This window comes from Pelodiscus sinensis, chromosome 26, assembly GCF_052426305.1.
Source record: "Pelodiscus sinensis isolate ZL-2025 chromosome 26, ASM5242630v1, whole genome shotgun sequence".
NCBI lineage: Eukaryota > Metazoa > Chordata > Testudines > Trionychidae > Pelodiscus > Pelodiscus sinensis.
This window is the reverse complement of record NC_143077.1, coordinates 22,315,867-22,335,841: the sequence shown is the minus strand read 5'-3', so window position 1 is coordinate 22,335,841 and position 19,975 is coordinate 22,315,867. Positions and strand designations below refer to the sequence as shown.

Sequence of the window (19,975 nt, the reverse complement as noted above, 5' to 3'; positions counted from 1 at the left end):
CCAGGCGCAAGAACAGGTCCCATGACCTGGGACGTTCCAGGGTTAACTGGCTGGGGCAGGAGGAAGGGCAGGCTGCCCCAGAGGCAGGGGCTGGCCGGCAAACCTCCGCTCAGGGAGGGGGGAAGGATGCTCAGTGCACCTCCCCTGGGAGGTCTGACCCTCGGGAGACAGATTTATCCGTGCACCGGGTGGGGGCGGGGCGGCCCCTACGGAGGGACTGCCTCGTACCCCTGGAGGTGGATGGCAGGAAGGTGACGGGTTTCTGGGACACGGGGGCGGAGGTGACGCTGGCCCGGCCCGACATAGTGGCCCCAGACCGTATGCTACCCGACACTCAGCTGACCCTGAGGGGCATAGGCGGCACCCCCTTTGAGGTACCCGTAGCCAGGGTGCATCTGAAATGGGAGGCCAAGGAGGGCCCCAAGGAAGTGGGGGTGCACCCGCACTTGCCCACCGACGTGCTAATGGGGGGTGACCTAGAGGAGTGGCCAGACGGACCCCACAGGACGCTGGTCACCACCCGTAGCCAGAGCAAGCGAGGGGCTTGCGGCCCGGAACTCGAGGAGGTTCCCCAACAGGGGGCCCAGGGCCCCGTCCCAGCAGACCTAGAGTTGGACCTAGGCAGTGGGGGGAACCACGGCCCTGTCCCAGCCCCAGCCGCTGAATTCCAGGCGGAGGTGCGAGTGGATCCCGCCTTGCAGGCCCTGAGGGACCGGGCTGACCTGGGTGCCGCGCAACCCCTAGGAGGAGATTGCCAGGAGAAGTTCCGGTGGGAGAGGGGATTTCTGTACCGGGAATGGCTTTCCCCCGGGACGGTAGGCAAGTGGGGGCTCCAGCGGCAGCTGGTGGTTCCCCAAAGGTATCGCCGCAAGCTGCTACACCTGGCCCATGACATCCCGTTCTCGGGACACCAGGGGATCCGGCGCACACGGCTGAGGCTGCTCCAAAACTTCTATTGGCCGGGGATGTTTGCAGCTGTCCAGCGGTACTGCCGGTCCTGCCAACGAGTGGGGAAGGCCCAAGACAGGAAGAAAGCTGCATTGAGACCCCTGCCCATCATAGAGGAGCCTTTCCAGAAGGTGGCGATGGATATTGTGGGGCCCTTCAACAGAGCGACCCGGACAGGGAAGAAATACATCCTGGTGGTGGTGGACTTCGCCACCCGCTACCCCGAGGCCGTGGCCCTGCCCTCCATCGAGGCAGACACGGTGGCAGACGCACTGCTGACCATTTTCAGCAGGGTGGGGTTTCCCCAGGAGGTTCTCACGGACCAGGGATCCAACTTCATGTCGGCCCTGCTCCGGTGCTTGTGGGAGAAGAGTGGGGTGCAGCACACCTGAGCCTCGGCGTATCACCCCCAGACCAACGGGTTGGTGGAGAGGTTCAATGGGACTCTGAAGCAGATGCTACGGACCTTTATGCACAAACACCCGCAGGACTGGGACAAGTACCTACCCCACCTGCTGTTTGCGTACAGGGAAGTGCCCCAGGAGTCCACGGGGTTCTCGCCGTTCGAGCTGTTATATGGGAGGCGAGTGAGGGGCCCCCTGGACTTATTGAAAGACGAGTGGGAGGGGAAGGTCTCCCCGGAGGGTGAGCCGGTCGTGGAATACGTCCTGACATTCCGGGAAAGACTTGCCGAGCTCATGGGCCTGGCCAGAGAGAACCTGAGCAGGGCCCAGAGGAAGCAGAAGGTCTGGTACGACCGCAATGCACGGGCCCGCGCCTACGCTACCGGGGACCAGGTGATGGTCCTGATCCCCGTGCGGAAGAACAAGCTGCAAGCCGCCTGGGACGGCCCCTTCAAGGTGGTTAAGCAGCTGAACGAGGTGAACTACGTGGTGGAGCTGACGGGCCGGACGCGCGGCCAGCGGGTATATCATGTTAACATGATGAAGCCGTACTGGGACAGGGAGAACTTGGTGCTGGCCGTGTGTAAGCCCTGGGAGGAGCAGGGGGAGGATCCCCTGGTGGGCCTGTTCCCTGGGACCGGAGAGGACTCTTCGCTGGAGTCAATTTCCCTCTCGGACCAGCTCACCCCGGCCCAGCAGGCCGAGATCCGGGAGGTGCTGCGCTCCCACCAGCAGCTGTTCTCCAACAAGCCGGGTCTCACCAACCTGGCTGTCCACCGGGTGCAGACGGGCACTCACCCCCCGGTGCACTGCTCCCCATTCAGGGTCACAGGGAAAACAGCCCAGGACCTGGAGAGAGAGGTCCAGGACATGTTGGCCCTGGGGGTGATCCAGCCGTCCTCCAGCCCCTGGGCCTCTCCCGTGGTGCTGGTTCCCAAGAAGGACGGGTCGATCCGGTTCTGCGTGGACTACCGGAAGCTCAACGCCATCACGGTGTCCGACGCCTACCCGATGCCAAGGCCCGACGAGCTCCTGGACAAGCTGGGGGGAGCTCGCTATCTCACCACCCTGGACCTAACCAAGGGCTACTGGCAGGTGCCGCTAGACCAGGAGGCCAGACTGAAATCGGCTTTCATCACGCCACTGGGGCTCTATGAGTTCCTGGTCCTACCCTTTGGCCTCAAAGGGGCGCCGGCCACCTTCCAGCGCCTGGTGGACCAGCTGCTGCGGGGAATGGAGAACTGTGCCCTAGCGTACATCGATGACATCTGCGTCTTCAGCCAGTCCTGGGAGGACCACGTGGCCCAGGTCAGACAGGTACTGGATCGGCTGAGGGAGGCTGGGCTGACCGTAAAGGCTGGGAAGTGCAAGGTTGGAATGGCCGAAGTGTCCTACCTGGGCCATAAGGTGGGGAGCGGCTGCTTGAAGCCAGAGCCGGCCAAAGTGGAGGCCATCCGGGACTGGCCTGTGCCCCAGACCAAGAAGCAGGTCCAGGCTTTCATTGGGATGGCGGGGTACTACCGGAGGTTTGTGCCCAACTTCAGCTCCATCGCTGCCCCGATCACAGAGCTGTGCAGGAAGGGGAGGCCCGACAGGGTGGTCTGGACGGAGCAGTGCCAGAGGGCTCTCTGTGCACTGAAGGGAGCCCTGGCCAAGGCTCCAGTGTTGGTAAACCCAGACTTCGACAAGCCCTTTATCGTGTTTACGGACGCCTCGGACACCGGGCTGGGGGCGGTGCTGATGCAGGCGGACGAGAAAGGGGAACATCACCCCATCGTGTACCTGAGCAGGAAGCTGCTGCCCCGGGAGCGGAGCTACGCGACCGTAGAGAGGGAATGCCTGGCCATGGTGTGGGCTCTGCAAAAGCTGCAGCCGTACCTGTTTGGCCGGCGTTTCACGGTGTTCACCGACCACTGCCCCCTGACCTGGCTACACCAGATGAAAGGGACGAACGCCAAGCTGCTGCGGTGGAGCCTGCTCCTGCAGGACTACGACATGGAAGTGATCCACGTCAAGGGGAGCGCCAACATCATCGCCGACGAGCTGTCCCGTGGGGGGGGCCCGAACTTCCCTAGGTCACGAGTGGAGTGACCCTGCTCAGTTCGCTCTCGGAGGGGGGAGAACTGTGACGTAGTGGGGGTACTTGCTGGGCTGTGGTGACCCCTGCTGTCTGGAGCAAGACCCAGCAGGGAAAACCTCACTAGGCAGAGGTAAGGCCAAACTTGTGGAACCAGTGGCCAGACACCCCCCATGGAGAGGAACAAAGGAAGGTGAATGCGGCCCTGGCTGGGGGGCAGGGCTGGAAGGGGGTGGGTTGGTTGGTGGCTGTCTGGGAGGATGGATGAGACAGCCTAGGGAGAGGAGCTGGAGTTTAGGGGCCCAGTCTCCCCCATCTCAAGGGGGCCTGAGGCATCCTAGCCCAGTTCCTGTAACCAGATTACATCTGTGCTGCGCTGTGCTGGGGGAGCAATAAACCACCCTCAATTCCACGGGCTGGTACAGTCTGTTTGAGCCATTTCGGGGTGCAGGAGACGGGGAACCCCCAACGTGCCGTCACAGCTTGCCTACCTCCATGAGGGACAGGAAACCATTTTGTCTCTGTGTGCTCTGGTTGCCTTCACTCGGGACATCACAGCACTCTGCAACGTGAAGCCAGAGCTGCCCCTGGGCACTCTGGTGCTTTTCGTGGACGCGTTGCTGCGGACCTGTCTGAACCTTCTGCAGGCTGCCATCTGAGAGGTCCATCAGGGGGCTGTCAGTATCCAGGAGGCCCTGCGGGAGAGCTTCCATCCTGAGGAGCCCTCAGAGCCTCTCTGGTCTGCCCCACTGGGGGCTTGTGCCTCATTCCTCCCTCACGTCCTTCCACTTACCTCTCCCTAACCCCCCTTCCTGATGTCAAATAAAATACACGTATTTTCATGAACACAAACTATCTTTATTTAACAAAACCCCGGAGGAGAGGGGGGAGAATGAAACTCTGGTGAGACTGGGGAAAGGAGGCGGGAGAGAGGAGAAGAGAGGGGGGGAGAGGAGAGGGGAAAACTTGGGGGGAGGAAGCAAGGGGAAGAAAGGGGAGGGGAAGGTCAAGGCTCAGGGTTGGGGGGCTCTCCAGACCAACTTGATTTTCATGCAAACTTGCTCCTGGGTTCACATGTGGCCTTTAGTGCCACGCTGGCAGCTATCCTGCCATTGATGGCCGCATTCCTCTCTCTAGTGCAGAGATCATGGACATTGGGGGCAATCCCCCCAAACCTGAATAAGGTCCATGATCTCCACCCTGGACCAGGAAGGCGCCCGCCTTCTCCAGCCCCTGTCAGGCTCCTGGGAGCTGGCAGACTGCTCCTGGCGAGTGGTGGAGGGCTGGCTGCCCGTCTTTGCTGGCTCATGTTTTGGGGCCATTGGGTCAGGGGTAGTGACTGCTGGCTCTGGCCTGGCAGGCTTGGAACTGGCACAGACACTGTGGCCAGAGTCAACCCCTAAAGGCTCCGGGGAGGGAGGAAGGAGAGGAGTGATCTTGGTTGAGGCTGGAGTGGCCACCAGGGCACCCTGGGAAGGCTGGAGGCCCCCTATTTCCATGTGTCTACACAGCACTTATTTCGAAATAGCTATTTTGAATTTGGCTTTATTCCTCATGGAATGAGGTTTACCAAATTTGGAATAAGTGCTCCGCTATTTCAAATTAATTTCGAAATAGCAGTTTGGCTGTGTAGATGCTACTTTGAGTAAGTAGGAATAAGATCCTCCGGAAAAGGGCGCTTTTTCCGGAGGATCGGGGCCAGTGTAGATGCTCTTTTCCGGCTTTTCTAAAAGCCGGAAAAAAGCGGCGGACATTTTTATTTAAATGCCGCGGGGGATATTTGAATCCCCCGCGGATTTCCCTATTACGACCTCTGAAATTAACATGCGCCTTCTGGAAAAGGGGCCAATGTAGACGTAGCCCATGTGTTTACTTACAGACTTAGGATAGGTGCCTGTAATAGTGATTGAGGGAAGGCATCTCTGCTTTTTTAAGCTAAGTCCCTGTTTGTGCTTTGCAGACCTTTATCAGGGAGGAACGATTGGATCCCCCAGCTTCCCCCACTGTTCTATGAGGGAATGGCTGTCCTGAGATATCACTGACAGGGCTGCTAGGCTCACTGGTCTTATGACTTCTCTATATCAGGGACCAGCTCATTTGTTAATAATTCACGTTGGACGGGAGCTGGGTGAAGGCTGGAGGGTCAGTTTCGCTGTGATGATCACCAGTTAAGCTCTACAGAGAATCATAGAAAAGCAGGGTGGAAGTGACCTAGAAAGACCCCCTAGTCCAGCTCCCTGTGCTGAGGCAGGACCAAGTATTCCTACACACTTTTGTCTAACTGGTTCTTAAAAACCTCCAGTGATGGAGATTCCAGAACCTCCCTTTGAAGCCTACTCCGTAGCTTAACTGTTTTTATAGTTACTTAGAAAGTTTCTCCTAATATTGAACCTAAATCTCCCTTGCTGCAGATTAAGCTGATTGCTACTTCTCCTACTTTAAGTCCACATGGAAAACAGTTGATCACATTCTCTTTATAACAGTCCATAACATATATGAACATGGTTTGAACATATTTGAAGGTCTGGCCGTATGTGGGTTTGGCCAAGACACGGAGGAGGAAAAGGAGCTTACAGGGGTATGTATGTCATTTTCTTGGAGTGCCTAGGGCTCTGACTCATCTTGTTACCCCTTCAGCAAGAGGAAGAATTTCTCAGGCTTGAATCATAGAATCACAGAATACTAGCACTGGAAGGGACCTTGAGAGGTCATTGAGTCCAGTCCCCTGCCCTCATGGCAGGACCAAATACTGTCTAGACCATCCCTGAGTTGACTTGATGTTAACTCGATAACACCACCAGTCCGTGAGCCACCCATCCAATCTTCTCAAGGCTCTGCCAGCCCTTACTTTACCTTGCAGGGTAAAAAGTAATGGTGCCTGACGGGAATGGGAGTGTGAAGTTTGGATATGAAGGTGGGGCGGGGAGGACGACACTTACCTGGCTCTGTACCTCCTGTTGCTCTCAGGCACCATGAATCTGGCCAATGGAAGCAGCAGGGAAAGCTTTCAGGTGAACAGTTTCTTGCACTGCCAATCCCCCAGCTCAGAGGAGGAGGAGTGGCAGTGCATGGAGCTGCTTCCTGTCCCCATGAGCTAGATCTGGCCCATGAGGATCCTCCCCCAAGAGGGGAGCTGCAGAGCTGGAGCACCAGTGTAGGCTCCCCAGTATAGGGGTGTGTGAACCCAGAGCCTGCAGCTTACCTGCAAGATGGTTGCAGACCACACTTTGTGAACCACTCACTGCCTTACATGCTTTCTCTGGGCCTTGTGGAGGGTACTCAGAGTCTGGGTATGTATATGCAGTAAGGAGGAGAAGGGAATGGGCTGGGAACAGAGAGCCTAAATCGTGATGTTAGATGCACTTCAAGCACCCACCTGACAATTTTTGTCCTGCATGCATTGACCATATAGTAGTCACCGAGCCCCCCAGTGAAATGCAAACCACCAGCGTTTGACAGACAGGAATGTAGGATGGCAGAATAGTGCTGGGAGAATTTTTATTTTCATAGAAACTACTGAATACATTTAAAGAGGTTTTCAAATCTCAGTAAAGGTGCATCTCCACTGCACCCGTAGGTCAAAATAAGCTACGCAATTTGAGTTACGCAAATTGCATATCTTATTTCAATCTAATTTTGAAATAGATTATTTTGAAATTTCAGAAAAAAGCGCTATTCCAGCAAGTCCCTTAACCTTCATGGAACGAGGGCTACAGGGACACCGGAATATATTTCGAAGTAATGGGTGCATTTAAAGATGCGAAATAGCTATTTGTGGATACTTTGGATATCCCAAAATAGCACTGCTGTCTAGACGTAGCCTAAATGTATAGGAGCAGAAATTGATCTTCAAACATTTGCCATTTAAAGAAATAAAATGAAACATTTCTGGTGTGAAAGAAAAGTACACTTGCTGACTTCTTCATTCTCTTTAAAAACACCATGGTTCTTTAGAAGTTTTCTCTTTTTCTGCCTGTGGAATAGAAATACGGAAACAATAAGGTATTTGTTTGAGACAAAATGCAGAGAAATATGTACCATGATTGCTGTCCCTTTGTGAAGTGTCTGATGGAAGCAAATGTTCACACACAAGTGCCATAGTTTTAGAGCACAGTTTTGCCACTGTAACTTAGAATGAGTAGGTCCTGACTCCGAGAACAGTGATGTGAGGGCCAGATTCTGCCATACTTACAGGCTACGTCTAGACTGGCATGATTTCCGGAAATGCTTTTAATGGAAAAGTTTTCTGTTAAAAGCATTTTCAGAAAAGAGCATCTAGATTGGCATGGACGCTTTTCCGCAAAAGCACTTTTTGCGGAAAAGCATCTGTGCCAATCTAGACGCGCTTTTGCGCAAAAAAGCCCCGATCGCCATTTTAGCCATCAGGGCTTTTTTGCGCAAAACAGTACTGTGCTGTCTACACTGGCCCTCTTGCGCAAATGATTTGTGCAAGAGGGCTTTTGCCCAAACTGGAGCAGCATAGTATTTCCGCAAGAACAATGACAATCTTACATGAGATCGTCAGTGTTCTTGCAGAAATTCAAGCAGCCAGTGTAGACAGCTAGCAAGTTTCTCCGCAAAAGCAGCTGATTTTGCGGAAAAACTGGCCAGTCTAGACACAGCCACATTGCACAATCTCACATTCAGCAAGCAGCCATACTGCTTTCAATATCCTCTTTGGTAGAGCAAGGTACTACTCACTGGCAGTTAGGTTAGCAGCATGTCATCATTGATTTCTGCAAAGCACTGGGCTACGTCTACACTGGCCCCTTTTCCGGAAGGGGCATGTAAATTTCACTAGTCGTCGTAGGGAAATCCGCGGGGGATTTAAATATCCCCCGCGGCATTTAAATAAAAATGTCCGCTGCTTTTTTCCGGCTTTTAAAAAAGCCGGAAAAGAGCGTCTACACTGGCCCCGATCCTCCGGAAAAAGTGCCCTTTTCCGGAGGTTCTTATTCCTACTTTGAAGTAGGAATAAGACCCTCCGGAAAAGGGCACTTTTTCCGGAGGATCGGGGCCAGTCTAGATGCTCTTTTCCGGCTTTTTTAAAAGCCGGAAAAAAGCGGCGGACATTTTTATTTAAATGCCGCGGGGGATATTTAAATCCCCCGCGGATTTCCCTACGACGACTAGTGAAATTTACATGCCCCTTCCGGAAAAGGGGCCAGTGTAGACGTAGCCCTGGTGTGTAGGGGACCCTTTGTCAGTCCCGGTCTATAACTCCATTAGGTGGTTTTGCGATATGGACAGCTTGCTCTTAGACTCCAGAAAGAATAGGCGGAAGGGATAAAGTATATCATGTTGGCTTGATCTAAATTTAGGTACTCTCACTGAGTAGTACCTTGCTCAGAGAGTAGACCATTCAAATCAGTTTGGCTGTCTGAGTAAGGTACTTAAAGTATGACAAAATCTGTCCCTTTTTGGTATTTTTTTATATCAAAATTAACATCTGACACTGAAATTACCATATAATCGCTGAATTCCTTGTCTGTCGTCATCTGGAAGGACGAAGGTGTTTGGATCCCAGTAGCGATACATAGGGTACGTCAGAGCACCTTGGACATTTGAATGACCCAGTCCCAAAGAATGGCCAAATTCATGAGCAGCAACAAGGAACAAATTTGTTCCTAAATTTTTCATATATAAAAAAGAGGAAAAGAATTATTAACATACAATGGAACAGAGAATCACAAGCAGAAGAATTCACATCTTTTCATTGTGATGAAATCCTATAGGTTTAATTTAAGTTTATCTGCTCTCCCATGTTTTAGTAAGAATTTTTCAGAGGCCATGAATGGGAAGTCAGGAAACCTGCAATCTATTCCTGACTCTCCTTTTGTTAATGGCCCACCTTTTGACAATCACTTAAAGTTGTGTCTAACTTACAAAAACACCAGGATAATATTGCTCTCCCACTTTTGTAAAGTGATTTGAGCTCCACAGAATACAGACCTTATATATATGCTCTGGCAGGCAAAGGTAAGTATGTTACATTATATATAAGAGAGAGGGACAAACAGTTATAGGAAGAAAATGCCAGGGCTTTGTGTAGAAGGAGCTGAATTTGTTGCGACGGGCACAGGAAATACTTTACCTATATGATTTTGTGACCACTTCTCAGCTTCATCAAAATGAGCATCTCCTCCTATCCCTGGGCTTGGTGCAAAGGCATGAGCCAGTACTCCCCCCCTTCCATCAAAGGGAGATTGGTCGCCGTGTGCTGCATAGGAAAGGAAATTAATATGTCATCAATTAACACAATGATTCATTTTAAACACAGTTACATATCTTGAAGTTTAGAATTTGCTTTTATTCATTGTAGATAATAATATATTAAAATGAGACTAAAATGATATTAAGGTTGCAAAGTCAAACATTCAAAAGGTAGGAAATGTCACACTTAAGATTGCCTGTTCAATGAACTCAGCTCCCATGTGTGTGCACATTATGGTCCGGTTTTTAATTCCATGATTGCAAACTATTTTTTCCCATGGACTTCTGTCTTATGGAGGGCATTTTCTCAGTAATGGCTGAATCATCTTCTCTGAAACTTTCCAAAATTTCAGCCTGAGGCTGAAACCAAGTGAGAAAATGTCTGGCTTAAATTTTGCAAAGTTATAAGCATCTGAAGGCAAGGTCCTAGAATTGACAGCATTGGGCAATAATAAGGATAGATTATGCTACCTGCACTACCTGTGCTACTTCAAGTGAATGATTTTAGGGAACCACTGCTTTGAAAAACTGAGCCTCTCATTTGGTAAACTAATTTAATGTGTCTTCTGTTAGAATCTCCCGTAAGAGTGGCTGAGGTGTCTGGATCTTCAGCTGGAGTGGAGGTTGGATGGAAAAGGTTGACTCTCCTCTTCTGCCTATAAGAAGGGCTACAATTTCTTGCTGGAATTCAAGGATTTGCAGGACAGTTGTCAAAAATTCATAACCCAGGAAGACAGTACAACATTATTGTACTATTGGATGTTTGGGGATGAATCTTTAAGGGTTTGGCTACACTCAGAATGCTACAGCTGCACCACTGTAGCACTTCAGCATAAGTAGCGCCCACAGTAATAGGAGTTCTCTCCTTGGTGGAGGTACATCACCTCCCCAAGAAGGGGTAGCTAGGTCAATGGGAGAAGTCTCCTCTTGACCTAGCACTAGTCTACACTGGCTAGTATAGGTGACTCTCAAGGGTCAGGATTTTTCACACGGCCGACCGAGGGACATAGCTTTATCAAAATTAAAATCTAGTGTAAACAGCACTTAAGAGGAGGACTAACACTTGTATGTCTACACTGCATCTCTTTAGCACAAAAGCCTATGCAAACAAAGTGCAGATTAGCATATTTCCCTGCTTCATTTGCATAATTAATCAGGGGACATTTTTGCACAAGAGGCTTTTGCACAAAAAGTAGCCCTCTACACAGCTCCTTTTTGGGCAAAAAAACCCTCTTTCACAAGAGCCATTCTTCTCAATTTTTTCAGAAAGAATAGCTCTTGTGCAAGAGGGTGTTTTTGTGCAAAAAGGAGCTGTGTAGATGGCTCTTTTTTGCACAAAGACTCTTGCGCAAAAATGGCCACTAATGAATTATGCAAATGAAGCATGACAATATGCTAATCGGTGCTTCAGTTGCATAGGCTTTTGTGAAAGAGGGGTGCCCTGTAGTTGTAGTGAGAGAGGAACTAAAGTATGTGCATGTGTGCGTATACACACACATTCTCCCCCTTTCAGACTTCTTGGAAGCCTAAAATAAAACTGTAATCCAAAATAGTCCCCCTTGCGTTGGACTACAGTGGAAAGAAGCTCTGTTGTATTTGTGTTTGTCTCTAATGAGGCAAAAAAAATGTTTTTGAGGCATATGACCAAGGTGTTTAAACCGTTCACAAGTGTGAAGACTCCTTGTTTGCTCATATATAGGAATAATGATCTTAGCAGAGGAGTACTTTTACAATCACATATACGTTGACACTATTTTCCTCATTTTACAGTTTGAACTTCCAAGGGATTTTGTGATGGTTGATTAGTTAAACTGATACACAAATATAAAACTGCAGGACATGATAAAGATCGGATGAACTCAGAATGAAAATAATTGTTCTCTCTTCAGCCTTTGGGTATGAAAACATGTAAGCTTTTAAAGTATAGCTTCAACTTTAAATAAAAGTAATTCATGGATTCTTAAAACCATAGCAGTAGCCTCACCACCATGTGCAAAACGAATTAGGATATCCGCTTCTCCCCTGGCAACGTTTTGAAATCTCAGTGGAGTCACATCACTCCACACCTGAAATGCCTTTTTGATCGCTTTCACCACCATAGAACGAGGCAGATCAGGTGTATAGTTCAGAATCCTTTCAGCAGCAAAAGAAAAGAAATTATTGTCATTTAAGGCATGGAATAATATGACAGCATTAAAACAAAACAAAATGCACAAAAGTGGCATATAACCAAGCTGTAAGTCAATACATTCTTCCTCCATCTTGGAGTTCCTGGAAATGTGATGTAATCTAATACATCAGGGACTCCACACCTTGGCCGTGCCATCATTTCTTCTGTTTGTGAATTAAATTTTCCTGTTACAGTCAGGTGGAAAAATTTCTGCATCTCTTTAATTTTCTCTTCTAAGTCCCAACCACCTACTTTATTAATAGATGAAAAGAACCTGTGCAGATAATCCTGAAAATAAAAAGAAACTTTAGATTCAGGGTTCATCTCCAGTTGTGTTCTCTTATACCTTAAAGAATCAATTTGTCGGCAAGTATAAGATCCAGATCCTTGACTATACTTCAATTACTAGATCCCTAGAAAATCACAGTACTCTGTCATAAAAGGGAAACAGTTCAGACAGATATGAGACCACTTTTCCAATATAAATGAACACTAGGGGCTCGTCTACATTGGCCCCTTTTCCGGAAGGGGCATGGTAATTTTTGAGATCGTAATAGGGAAATCCGCGGGGGATTTAAATATTCCTACTTCGAAGTAGGAATAAGATCCTCTGGAAAAGGGCGCTTTTTCCGGAGGATCGGGGCCAGTGTAGACGCTCTTTTCCGGCTTTTCTAAAAGCCGGAAAAAAGCGGCGGACATTTTTATTTAAATGCCGCGGGGGAGATTTAAATCCCCCGCGGATTTCCCTATTACGATCTATGAAATTACCATGCCCCTTTCGGAAAAGGGGCCAGTGTAGACGTAGCCTAGGAGAAGACACAATGGGCTTAAACTGCAGCAAGGAAAGTTTAGGTTAGACATTAGGAAAACTTCCTAACTGTCAGGGTGGTTAAACACTGGAATAAATTGCCTAGGGAGGTTGTGGAATCTCCATCTCTGGAGATATTTAAGAGCAGGTTAGATAGACATCTCTCAGGGATGGTCTAGATGGTACTGGGCCCTGCCGTGAGGGCAGGGGACTGGACTCAATGACCTCTCGGGGTCCCTTCCAGTTCTAGTGTTCTATGATTCTAAAATAACAATGTGGATTTGTGTTAAAATTGTCACTACCTTTCTCCTTTGAGAACTCTGTACTTAATCTTACTTCATATCAAAATGCTGCAGTGCTCTATTCTGTCTTTTATGAAATACACAAAAGAGTATTGTGCAAAGGTTAGTTAGTTCTGGATTTGAGTAATTGCTTATGCCTGGACCTTTTCAGGCCTAAGAACTTAGGCTCCTACTTCTCATTTACACCAGTGCCTTTTGTACACCATTTTGGTAGTGTAAAGGGATCTTAAAATGGGTGTAAATTTACATTCATTGTAATGTCCCTTTACATTACCCATCTGGTATTATAAAAGATCCTTAGTGGTCATGAGAATCATACCACCCTGTCATTTATAAATAATATTAAGGATAAGATTTTGTCATGGACATTTTTGTAAAAGTCACAGAGAGGACATGGGCAAAAAAGAAAAATTGATGGAAGCTTTTCCTGACTTTTACTAAAAATAGCCATGATCTCTCTCTCTCTCGCTCTCTCTCTCTCTCTCTCTCATCTTTGGGTAATTTTATATCTTTAATACCTGGTCCTAATTCACTTTTGCAATTTCACATAGGGGGCTTTCAAAATTTTACTTTATACCTTCTATTTTTTGTCAACTGACTTGTAACAACTACATACCACTGAAATAAAATACAATGTCACCTGCTCTCTGGAAAGAAATATAATAATTAAGATGTAGACTTACAATGGAAAAGCAGTATATTTGCGGGTTAGGTGAACAGCCTGACAGATAGCCCATTCATGACATACCTCTATACAATTCTGGTTGTTGGAGCTCCATGGCTCTGGCTTAAGCGAACCTGGAAGACCAAGAATTCCAGGCAAGAACGGTGCAATGCAGAGAAGGATGTATTTCATGGTGTTATCAGATGGTCACTGCTGAAAAAGGAAAATCTGAGGTCTTCTGTGTCTGATGGTCACAGCTATAAAGCTTATATAGGCCTGGACTGGTGTGTGTGTGGTAACCGATTTCATGAGTCATTTTTAGGCTTCCTCTGTGGTTTTGTTATTTGCTGTAATGCTTTTAAGGTGTCTTTATTCCAAAATGTAAATGAAGAAACATTAACTTTTTGATGACAGCACAGCTGATGTCACACTGACAGAGCAGGCAGCCAACTTTCTTTATCTCCCTTTCATATGATTCAGGTGCAAAAACCACAGGGGCAGAGGGATGTTAGTTTTCTTAACCTCAGTCAACACATTTGCTTGCTGACCAATCTCAGCTTTCCAACATTACCTTGGTGCCATTAATGCACATTGCAACACACTTCTGGCTTGATATCTAGTCTACATGGCTGTGTCCAGACTCAGGGGTTTTTTCGGGAAAAGTAGCCTTTTTCCGAAAAAGCTTCCCCTGCGTCCAGACTCAAGCCGCGTTCTTTCGAAATTAAATCGAAAGAACGCGGCTTTTCTTTCGATGGCGGTAAACCTCATTTCACGAGGAAGAACGCCTTCTTTCGAAAGTTCCTCTTTCGAAAGAAGGCGTTCTTCAATGTAAATAGGGCTTCTTCGAAAGAGAGCATCCAGACTCACTGGATGCTTTCTTTCGAAAAAGCAAGCTGCTTTTTCGAAAGTTCAACGTGCAGTCTAGACGCTCTCTTTCGAAAGAGGCTCTTTCGAAAGAGGCTTGCAGTCTAGACATAGCCCATGTGTTGATTGACTGCAGAGGACGTGACTACATAAGTGTAAGTGCCGTGCGAGCGAAATCACTTAAAACTACATGCTTTGTAATACCTGCCCGTGTGAAAGTTTCTATTTAAGCATTCTAGTACAAATTCTGAAAATCCAGAGGAAATTTACTGATGCTAGTAAGGTTTGTCCAGGTTTAACTAAGCTCTGAATCTGGCCACTTCTATATGTGGAAAGATTATGGAGTCCCTTAAAGTTTTTTGACCTCAAATCTGATGAGCTCTGATGAATCAGTCTTTAAAAAGGATTATTTAGTATAAAATAAAGGAGCTAGAATTATCCTATGTGGAAAAAAATCCCAGATGCTTCTACGGAAGAGTAAGGAGCCGTACTCAGTTATGGTGGATTTCAGTGAGCAGCAGGCCTCATTTGCGCTCCATGGAATGCTACAGCAAGCAATGGATGAATTTATTTCATAGGGTACTTCAGCCGAATATCAGCGTACTGTTGCATTTTGGGTGCACAGCTTAGTGACAATGGAGCTAAGCTGCAGCACAAGGAGAAATAGCCCTCTTCCCAGCAGTATCCGGCACTGTGACCGCGTAAGAGGTATCTGTTGTATTTCACCATGGAACTACTCACATGCATAAAATTAAGCGTGTATTTAACTGCAGAAGAGGGCCCCTAGGGCCCCATTTTATTCTGACTGAAGCTAATACAAAGATGCCTGTGGCTGAGCTGTGCTTTGGCACAGCTGAAAATGGGTGATACTTAAAAGACAGATGTAAGCCACGTTGTGCTCTGTCATTCTGAGGAAATGTCATTCAGGGAAATGATCTTGTTCCTCATACAAATCAGAAAAATTCCAAGGTCAATGAAGCCCATGACTAGCCCACACTAATTAGAGCAGCATCTAGGATTCTCTTACAGGGGCAAGGGCCAAAGCTGAACCAGAGAATCAGGGAGCCACAACCAGCTCACTAGCACCCCTCACTCTGCTGTACTTAATGGAAACTGAGGGCAGTAGAAAGTCTGGCCCCAAATTGGGAAATTTCAACCTCGGAGATGAAAGTTATTGAAAGCGATAGCATGTTAGACTAAAAGCTGTTCTGTGATATTTATTTTGTAATATTTATTTTCCTCACAATGAAGCATCTTAATACTATATAAAAAAAACCTCATGACCTTGCCATCTAAAGCTTCATACCTAGGATCTTTATGCTGGTAAGTAATCATTCTATGAGAAACAATGCTTGTTGAATAGTCCCACTGACTGAGCAGGGAATTTTAGTGCTGTAGGCAAAAGTGCCTATCAGCATTTTCCCATTGAACTAGGAAGTATGTATAATTTCTGATACAATACATTCTATATTTTGTCATTCAGTGTTTTTAATCTTCTTCAGTTATGTGAAAAAGTGAAGTAGAATCTAGTGATTCACTGTTGAATATTCACTGGTCATTGTGTTGGATGAGAGAACTGAGACAAGTTCTGAATACATGTATTTTAGGCAACACTTGACCCTGTCCTTAATGAAGAGTTCAAGAGTGACTCAAGTGTATTGGCTGATGCTCAGAAGAAAGAATTACCATAAAAAGTCATGAAATCATGAGAAACGTTTCTGTTAGCCCACTTGTGAACTTTATTATACTGTACATCTGTTATTACAAGACTTTTGATAGCTAAGACATTCAATCCTTTTTGCTATGCTGTCTGAGTATTCAGTCTGACAAATATATTTTTCATATCTGCATTTATTAAATTCACCAGGAAAAGCTACAGTTCACATTTTTATTTATGAAAAATTGACCATTTATGAAGATTATATTCAGAGTCTGCTCCTACATTCTGAGCCTGCTAGAAGTTTTACACGGAGCCAAATTGTCATTCACCTTCCAATCTCGCCTTTATACCCATCAAATGGCAAATTTTCTGTCCTTCCACTTTTATTGCTGGAGATGACGAAGATTACAAATGCAGAGTCATAAGAGGGAGATTAGATGTAGAGCTGATTACAGTAATCTCACAACATTGTAAGTGTTCTACATGAATAATATTTGTGTGTCCTTCAGTTTGGTCTTCATTCCATATTTGGGCCTGGTAAGTGGTAAGTTAGGACCCCGTACAATTAAGTAATGGTAGAGTAGACTCATTGAATGCTTATGATCTTTCCTGAAAAGAGGCTCATCCATTTTATAGGCCTGCTCCAAAGTTCACTGAAGTAAACAGAAAAACTTCCATTGTCTTCAGTAAGCTTTGGAGCAGGTCTTATACACACTAGGTGCCAAATGAAGCTGCACCACTTCAGACGCAGCACTGATGCACCGTACCCCTTTAAGGGGTGCAGCCTCTTTGCCCTGTACTGTAGGCTTTATTTGCTGGTACATGCAGGGAGGAGGGAAGCATGAGTTCACTTTCTCCCTATCCCACCTCTGCTGAATTTTTCCCTGAGGTTTGTGGGGAAATCATCTTTGCATTAGCCCTTGCACTTCCCTCAGCATAGAGGCTGCCATTCTGTGTGGCCCTTTCCATGGCCATTTGAGAGTAGACAGGGTCTTACTGTCTCTTGCACGGCCACATAAGAGGAGGGCAAAAACTAGCCTTAAACTAGATGCTGAATGGTTTCCAGAATGGGTTCCTTGTGAAAAGCACAATGTGAAGCCAAATCCCAGAAGGACTGCTAGTGGGCCCTTCTCCCCCAGCATTTCCACACAAAGTCCTAGGTGACGGCTGAAGAACTTGCTCCACAGCCCCCCGGGGCAAAGTACATGTGGTCCTCTCGTTGACCAGGAGAGTGCATTCTCTGGCTGTGAAAACTGAAGAGGAAGGGCTCACCTCTGCACCACCAGGAGAGATCCACTTGTCTGGTTAGTACGCAGGCATGGACAGAGAGGCAGTTACATACAGGTGATTGTAAGACACTTCCTCCAACCTGTACCCCAGACCTGATGAGGACAGAGGCTGCTATTGGCTCTATTAGTGCTTCATTCTGGGCTGCCTGCCCTTACGCCTGCCTGTGTGCTCTGAATAGCTCTGAGGTGCTGTGGAGGACGGTTGCCAGTCTGCTACTTGAATGACCTGAGTTTCCATGTTAAAGGGGAAAAATTTGATTCCTGCAGTTGGGATTTGTGTAGTGATAGTTTAGGAAAGGAGTGGTAGTACTTTCTACCTGACCATACCTTTTACACCTGTCAGGTTAGTTAGAAAAACCCTGGTGCAGGAACTTTACTTTAACACCTACGGTAGGCTCAAATGTCCCATATTTAAAGGCAGGTGCTGGCAATATTTGAAACAGAGGCTGAAGTACTGTTTAACTCACGAGTCCTGTTTAAAGTGACTTATTTTCAGAACTTCCTCCATAGGCTGAAATGAAGAACTTATTCTGTTAATTTTTTTACTCACTTTTGCTTTTGTGCTCTCTAACTATTCTTAACCAAGTTTATTTCAGCAGAGGCAACCCCCACAAGATTTCCCATGCATTAACTTCACTCTGGGTGCCACTTATTCATTACTCTGTTTGTTTTTCTAATCCTTATCACAGTATGCAAAATGTTTCTTTCTTTTTTTAGGAGAAAAAGGTTAGTTGGCTTATGGGTTTTTTGTTGTTTGTGATTATTGCATCTGTCACAAGCAGCTCAGTCAAATAAATGAGTTTGCATTTCTTGCTGCAAGTGGGGAGAAGTCTGTGATCAGACTTATTTCTTGCAAGAGTGAATTCCATAGGTTAACTTCAGCTTCTATGTAAACTGTCTCCCTTTGTTGCAAACATCTCCACTATTATATGGGGCCACTTTTTGGGAAAAAAACCCTTTTGCGCAAGAACCCTTATTCCTATTCACTGTGGGGTTTTTTTCCCAAAAAAACCTCTTCCACAAAAAGGATCGGAAGAGAATGTGCAAATGAGAGTGCAAGATTTGCTAATGAGCACTTCATTTGCATTTCCTTTTCTGCAAAAAACGAACAGTGTAGAAGTAGCCTTTGGAAGCTCATGACTTTCAAGAACCCACATAGATTTTATGGAACTGAACAAAATCTATGTTTAAAATAAATGACGTGGGAGGGGTAATTTTTTCAGTATGGTGAATCTACCTAAGAAGTCTGAGCATGTGGTTAAATCATTGGTCCTGGCCTTCCGGGTTTGATGCCTGGGTTTGCTACAAAGTTCCTGTGTGACCTAGACTAAGTTACTTAAATGACTCTGCCTCAGTTCCTCATTTGTAAAATAGGGATCAGATTGCTTCTTTTCTCCCTCACTTCCGCTGATCTATTTAGATTGAAAGTTCCTCAGGCGAGGTGTAGTTTCCATACTTGCACAATTCCTATTTGAATGAGTCTCTGATCTTATCTGGGGTCTCTAGGCATTACTGGGATGCTGTTGTTAATAATAAAAGTTTTTCATGTCGGTTTTATGCCAATTATGAGTGCATATATTATTTCCTAATTGCCATCCATACAAATTCTATCCTGGAATAGGAACTCAGGTTATGTTCTTTCTAGTTTGCTCATTGTCTCCAGTAATAAAGACTTTGCAGGTCTGATGATAACTCTGCTACACTTATTCAATACCATTGTTTTCAATATGTATGTTCAGTTACACCCACAGAAGCTCATTGTCTTTATTGGAGCTGGGAAGGAAAAGCTAAGCACATGCACAGGAAACTTAATTAACTGCTCCATTAGAAGTGGATGAGCCGGGGCAGCCACATTAGACTCTCCCATATCTGTATTGGTTTTGCAGTGGTACCTGGTGTTAAAGATGGTAAAAATGTATTTTGGGAAGTAAGGAAGTGAATATTGCTTTGACTGGACAGATTGACAGAACAGATGAGTGTGGAGGCACTTTTAAATAGTTTGTCTACATTTAAACTATAGTGGCACCACTGCAGGAGACCCGTTGTAGCAGGTAAGTGTAGCTACTACTTATGCCAACCAAAGGGATTACCGTGCCAAAGTAGGTGATCCGCCCTCCCATGAGGCAGTAGCTAGTTCTGTCACCTCACTCCACTCAGAAGAGTGGATTCTTCACACCTCTGTCTGAAGTAGTGAAACTGATCTACTATTCTAGTGTAAACCACCTCATAGTAATGTTGGGGAAAAAAAATTAACTTAACACTGACTTTCACTGTACACCAAAGGATTCTCAGGGAGGGAAAGGACTGCTGCTTTCAGACAGCTGTCTTCTCAAACTCACCTTCTTTCAGCAGATATGCCCATTTCTAGCTATCTAACAATTAGAAATACAGTAGAACCTCAGAGTTACAAACACCAGAATTACAAACTTACCAGTCAAACCCCAGACCTCATTTGGAACTGAAACTGACCAATCAGGCAGCAGAAGGGACAAAAAAAAAAACCCAACCCCCCCCCCCCCCCCCCCAAAAAAAAATACAGTCTAGTACCATGAAAAATGTTTAGGACTAAAACAATA

General features: G+C 46.6%; 1 protein-coding gene across 1 annotated transcript; it reads right to left on the bottom strand.

The window, feature by feature from the left end:
- Positions 1 to 7,113: 7,113 nt before the first annotated feature.
- On the bottom strand, positions 7,114 to 13,838 carry LOC142827041 (macrophage metalloelastase-like). The gene is made up of 6 exons (XM_089773483.1): positions 13,671 to 13,838; positions 11,879 to 12,100; positions 11,627 to 11,777; positions 9,524 to 9,649; positions 8,895 to 9,056; positions 7,114 to 7,402 (listed from the first exon to the last, which is right to left on the bottom strand). The coding sequence occupies exons 1-6, from the start codon at positions 13,776 to 13,778 to the stop codon at positions 7,380 to 7,382; spliced, it is 792 nt and encodes a 263-aa protein (XP_089629609.1). The 5' UTR covers positions 13,779 to 13,838; the 3' UTR covers positions 7,114 to 7,379.
- Positions 13,839 to 19,975: the final 6,137 nt, after the last annotated feature.

What these genes read in the sequence shown, in the direction of transcription:
- LOC142827041 (XM_089773483.1), bottom strand. Translation starts at nt 13,778, where the DNA reads ATGAAATACATCCTTCTCTGCATTGCACCGTTCTTGCCTGGAATTCTT. An exon ending in AATTCGTTTTGCACATGGTG is followed by an intron (nt 9,650 to 11,626) that starts GTGAGGCTACTG and finishes TTTCCTATGCAG; the next exon opens with CACACGGCGACCAATCTCCC. An exon ending in GTGGTCACAAAATCATATAG is followed by an intron (nt 9,057 to 9,523) that starts GTAAAGTATTTC and finishes TGAAAAATTTAG; the next exon opens with GAACAAATTTGTTCCTTGTT.